General features: G+C 37.9%; 2 protein-coding genes across 5 annotated transcripts in view; one reads left to right on the forward strand and one right to left on the reverse strand.

Annotated features, from left to right (window-relative positions):
* Positions 1-3,840, reverse strand: part of prelid1b (PRELI domain containing 1b) — a 5,670-nt gene extending 1,830 nt beyond the window's left edge. The window contains exons 1-5 of one of the 3 annotated variants that reach the window (XM_043232588.1): positions 3,687-3,840; positions 2,928-3,054; positions 2,295-2,520; positions 434-547; positions 275-350 (exon numbers count right to left, since the gene is read on the reverse strand). In XM_043232588.1, coding sequence (XP_043088523.1) covers positions 275-350; positions 434-547; positions 2,295-2,520; positions 2,928-3,022 — 511 coding nt within the window. In that variant the 5' untranslated portion in view covers positions 3,023-3,054; positions 3,687-3,840. The other 2 variants (XM_043232586.1, XM_043232587.1) reach the window with 2 other exon arrangements.
* Positions 3,841-4,950: 1,110 nt separating this feature from the next.
* LOC122334540 (atrial natriuretic peptide receptor 2) overlaps positions 4,951-5,000 on the forward strand; it is a 14,288-nt gene continuing 14,238 nt past the window's right edge. For both annotated transcript variants that reach the window (XM_043232533.1, XM_043232534.1), the window contains exon 1: positions 4,951-5,000. This exon is cut by the window's right edge and continues 72 nt beyond it. The gene's annotated coding sequence lies outside the window, so the exon portion shown is untranslated.

Genomic DNA, 5,000 nt, shown 5'->3' on the forward strand with positions numbered 1-5,000 from the left:
CCTCTTCCTGTGTGCTTTTGTCCTTTTTATTCGTTTTGCATAGCTCTATAAGACTTGTTTTAATTTTAGTACAAGTTTAATGAGAAAAGTGTGAATGGGTAACCAAATGAAATATTTCAGGTGATGTTTTTGTTTATAGGTTCTGATTTTTGTAACCGTTTTACTACATCTGTTCCTCAGGACTGACATCACGTCTCGATGGCCTGGTGGCTTTCACCACGTGAGCTCTTTCGTGGGTAGTGTGTGTCTGAACAGGCCTGTAGTGAGCTCTTACTCAGATTGGACAGTGCGTGCTCCAAACCCTTCATGGCTTTCGTCTGATTACTCTTGAACCTGGCCAGGCCGAACTCCTGCGAGACGACAGACAGACCGCTGAGCGCTCGTATCACCACACGAGTCTTGTTTTGTTGTTTCAGTGCGTCCGTGGCTTTACCTGGATGGGTCTGGAGAGGCCAAAGACTCCTGAAGAGATCCAGGCTTCTCTGGTGAGCCGCGTCCAAACAGGCCGGTCCTGCTCGCCCGCAAACACACAGCGCTCCACCACACGCTGGTAACACACACACACACACACACACACACACACAGAGACAGAGACACACACACACACACACACACACACACACACACACACACACACACACACACACACACAGCATTACTGTGTGTCACAATGGGATTCATTCAAATCTTTCATTTTGGTCTCTTTACTATTACAGTGTTAATCTTTATTCAATTTATTAATCATTTATTATTATTATTTAATGTCTATATATTGAAGGTTTTTTTTTTTTTAAGTAAAAATTTTGCCTGTGAATCAAGCTGAAATAAACTAGTTTATTTTATTTTAGTTATTTGGGTTTTTTTTTTTTGCCATTTTTAACATTCAACACACACACACATTTTAATTTTAATTTAATTTTTAACATTTCATAACATTTTTAACATTTCTGTTTTTTGGGTTAGTTATTTTAGCTTTTTTAAACATGTTTACATCACTAAATTAAAAAAAAATTTTTACTACATTTTAATACAAATAGTTTTTTATTAAATGTTTTTGTTGGTCATTTTTATTATTTGTTAACATTCCATATAATTTTATCAGTTGTGGTTTGAGTTATTTTAGGTAAACAAGATATAATAAATAAAAATAAGATGTTGAACCGGCGTCTAGCTGAAATAACACTTTCTGAGTTAGTTTTCAGTTTTGGTATATCATTTTTGTTCTGTTTTTTTATGTCTAGATGCAGTAGTTTATAATTCTAGTTTTAGCTATTTTAGCACAATAAAATAAAATATGTACTTTAAAATGTTTAGATTTTTTAATTTATTTTTTGCCATTTTCAATGTAGTCTATAATATTTTTTACTTCAGTTTTAGTAAGCAGAATGAGAAACGTTGCAACCAAAATAGTAAAAAGTTTACATTACATTTTTATTTTGTAAAATGTCTAGCGTTTAAATGTACTTCAATTTTAGTTATTTTAGTAGGCCTACAAGTCAAACTGAACAAAACATCAAAAACGTGATCTTATTTTATTTCAAGTAACTCTGTTAAATGGTTTCTGTTTCAGTGTTAGTCAACTATAATAACTTGAGCGGTCGAGTGCTTTGTGTTTAACTGGTTTAGAGGAAATAAAAGCCGCTTGAGAAGAGCAAATGTTAGATGTGATCAGATCTGACAGCCACAGAAAGACCTTTACTCTTCTGAGGATCAGATTTGATATTGTTTGCTTTCATCACAGCGAGGGAACGCAGGGGTGTGTTTATTTCTGAATGTTTCCTTTCACTAAAAAGCCTTCAACCAAAACCCGATTCAATTGTTGATTTTTAGATAGTTCTGGGTTATTATAATAAACTACAACCATAAAAAATATTTACAATTCTTAATCGATGTTAACTTTTCTTAAATGACATATATATATATATATATATATATATATATATATATATATATATATATATATATATATATATATATATATATATATATATATATTTATTATTTAATTATTGTTTTTTTACATTTTAGATCAAGTTTTAATACATTTACATTTTTAGTAAACTACAATTAAAATTAAAAACAAATTAAAACCAATAAAATAAATAAAATCTAATATACACACATTTTTTTGGATTTTATTCAGATTAAAATTTTTTTTTACTTTATTAAAAAGTCCAAAACAAAAGCTAATTCAAAACATTAATAAAACATAAGCAAATAAAATATCACTATCTGCTTTCATTAATGTTTGCTCTTCAATGCATGTTTCTGTGTGTGTGTGTGTGGTTGTTTACCATGAGTTTAGCGTGATTTACGTTCCAGGTCAGCGTCGTGAGGCTCCTGTTTCCGAGGTCGACCACAGAGTCCTCGATGATGTAAACCGAGCGCGACAGATTTCCCGGGAAGACGCGCTCGGCCCAGCGAGGGAGACGATTGGTCTTCGTCAGGAGCCGCCGGGACAGGAGGAGGTTATCCGGAGTCACCTCGCGGAAAAGTACGTCCTCCGTCAGAACATGAGCGCTGAAACAGTCAAACAAAACAACACCGATCCGGAGAAATGTGTCACTGCAGTCGACCCGTCGACCTCGAGGCGCTGGCGCGGTGAATGGGTGCCGTCAGAATTTGTGCTCGAAATGTGCTTTTTGTTTGCAAAGAGTTTAAAAAGAACCATGTAGATAAATTGGTTTATTTATCAGAAACGAAGCGCTGCGCGTCGGCGTTTCGGCAATAGATGTGAATGGGTGCCGTCAGAACGAGAGCTCCTAAAAACATAACGATCACCCACAGCGCTACTTTTGGATTCAATTTGATCTCCTCAAGCTTTACTCTTCTCCAGATGTTAACTGATGGGCTGTGGATGTTTTCATCAGACTCTCGTTCTGACGGCACCCATTGCCGGGTCACACTATAGCCTGTATGGGTCGTACCTGTATGGGTTGGGGTATCTCTGCCAGAAGGCCGTCAACACCTGATCCCACGCGCTCTTGATGTCCGTCTCGCTGAAGAAATACTTCCCCATCATCACGAGCCCAGAAGAGCCCCACGGACAGAGACCTGAGCACAGAAACCATCACATCTCCGTCAGCTTCCTGTTTCCAGCTTCCCGGCCGATACAGTGACAGGACGACTGCATTCATACATTGTAGAAGTGTTTGTAGAAGCGGCAGAACCTACAGCGGAATTGGTTACCATGGTGATATTCTGAAACGCCCGTCAAGCGGAAGTTGTATTATCTAATAAAAAAAACATAGCGGTACCCGATAAGCCAGGCCACGCAGAGCCAAACACGCGGGCACGGCTGATATTGACTCTCTTTTTTTAAGTTTGCATGATGATAAAACCGTGTTTAATGGCAATGGTTTATCTTCCTTAATCCGCTTTAGTGAAGAAACCCTCGAGCGTGGAAAAGCGACACGTCCTCTCTAGTAATAAGCGCTTGCTCGTCTGATCTAACACGAATCGCGGCTCTTAAACGCGTCAGCCCGCGTGTGCGTGTACTGTCTTTATTTTCCCACGCGGTTATTATCCGTGTTTTTTGTTTTTTTGTTTTGGAGCGGATGAAGCGACGGATCGCGGCGCCGGCGCGAAACAGACACGAGCGATCCCGAGCAGAAGCCGAGTAAACACGAACACAGCCGCTCGGCGTCGGGGAAGAAAACGCGCGTTTGCTCCAGAAACGGACTCACCGTGATAATCCTGCGGCTCCGCGAGAGCATCGCCGACGTGCGCCGCATTTCCGCCTTCTGTGCGTGCGCGGGCGCGTGAGCGTGCGTGCGCGCCTCGACAGCGTTAGGAGCGGAGCGCGTCTGAAAATGATCCGCAAAACGTCTTCAATGTTAACTAGATGCGTATTAGCATGTTTGTGACCCTGGAGCACAAAAAAATCAGTCCGTTTGTTTTTTTTTATTAATTTAGATGAATGCATCGACAACTAATACAGTTATTTGAAAACCTGGAATCAGGGTGCAAAAATAAACACTGACAAAATCACATCTAACGTTGTCCAAATGTTCATAGCAATACTTATAACTAATCAAATATTAAGTTCTGATATGTTCACTGCATAACATTTCCAAAAATCTTCATGGAAAGTGATCTACTTCATATCCCTTATTTATTTTGACCCATCCAATGTATTATATAATTTTTTTTTCTGCCCCAAAAATAAATATACATTTTGTTTTACCACTGTTTACCGAAAACAACCACTAAAATGTTATTCTGTATATAGGTCTTGCCAGGCATATTTTACCAAAAGAATCGGTTTATGATTCGTTTTACCCCAAATACCTTAATTCTGATTTTACATTTTCATACTTTCCCACAATCCTTAAAAAAGACTTTTTGAATATGCTCACTCACAGTATTTGCCTTACCTTGACTTTCTGTTTTTGTTGTTATTTTGCATGCAAATACATGCAAACTACAATACAAAGTCTAGATAAACCACTAAATGAAAATACTCCGAGCATATAGGAGTTGGTGATAATCAGCTGATTTGCTCAGATTGTATAAACATCTTTGAATGCAGAGAATAATCTAGATGTTTGGCTTCAGGTGTTCATTTATAATCGGATCGAACACTTAAGCCCCTGCAGATTTTTATTTCCACCACTAGATGGAGACACTTTACCACTTTGAGAATTACTACAATCACAATCACACACACACACACACACATACATATATATATATATCCACACCTGAACACTAAACATCTAGTCTAAGTCATTAAAACACTGAACACTTTCACTAGAAGCATTACTGTGCTATTAGCTACCTATTAACAACATATCACTAATTGCAAATTAATTTGAGCTGACTGAACTTATTTAATTTATATGTTCTTTTTAAGACACTTTCTCACAAAATCTAGGGAAAGCAAGCTTAAAATGTTGCAATGCTGATGTTATTTACGGCAGTAAAGGTTGAGATGAGCTGAGCGAGCGCACAGGTGAAGGACGCATGTGCGAAGCCTTCATCATCTTCATCTGCTCTGA

This window comes from Puntigrus tetrazona, unplaced genomic scaffold, assembly GCF_018831695.1.
Source record: "Puntigrus tetrazona isolate hp1 unplaced genomic scaffold, ASM1883169v1 S000000575, whole genome shotgun sequence".
Taxonomy (NCBI): domain Eukaryota; kingdom Metazoa; phylum Chordata; class Actinopteri; order Cypriniformes; family Cyprinidae; genus Puntigrus; species Puntigrus tetrazona.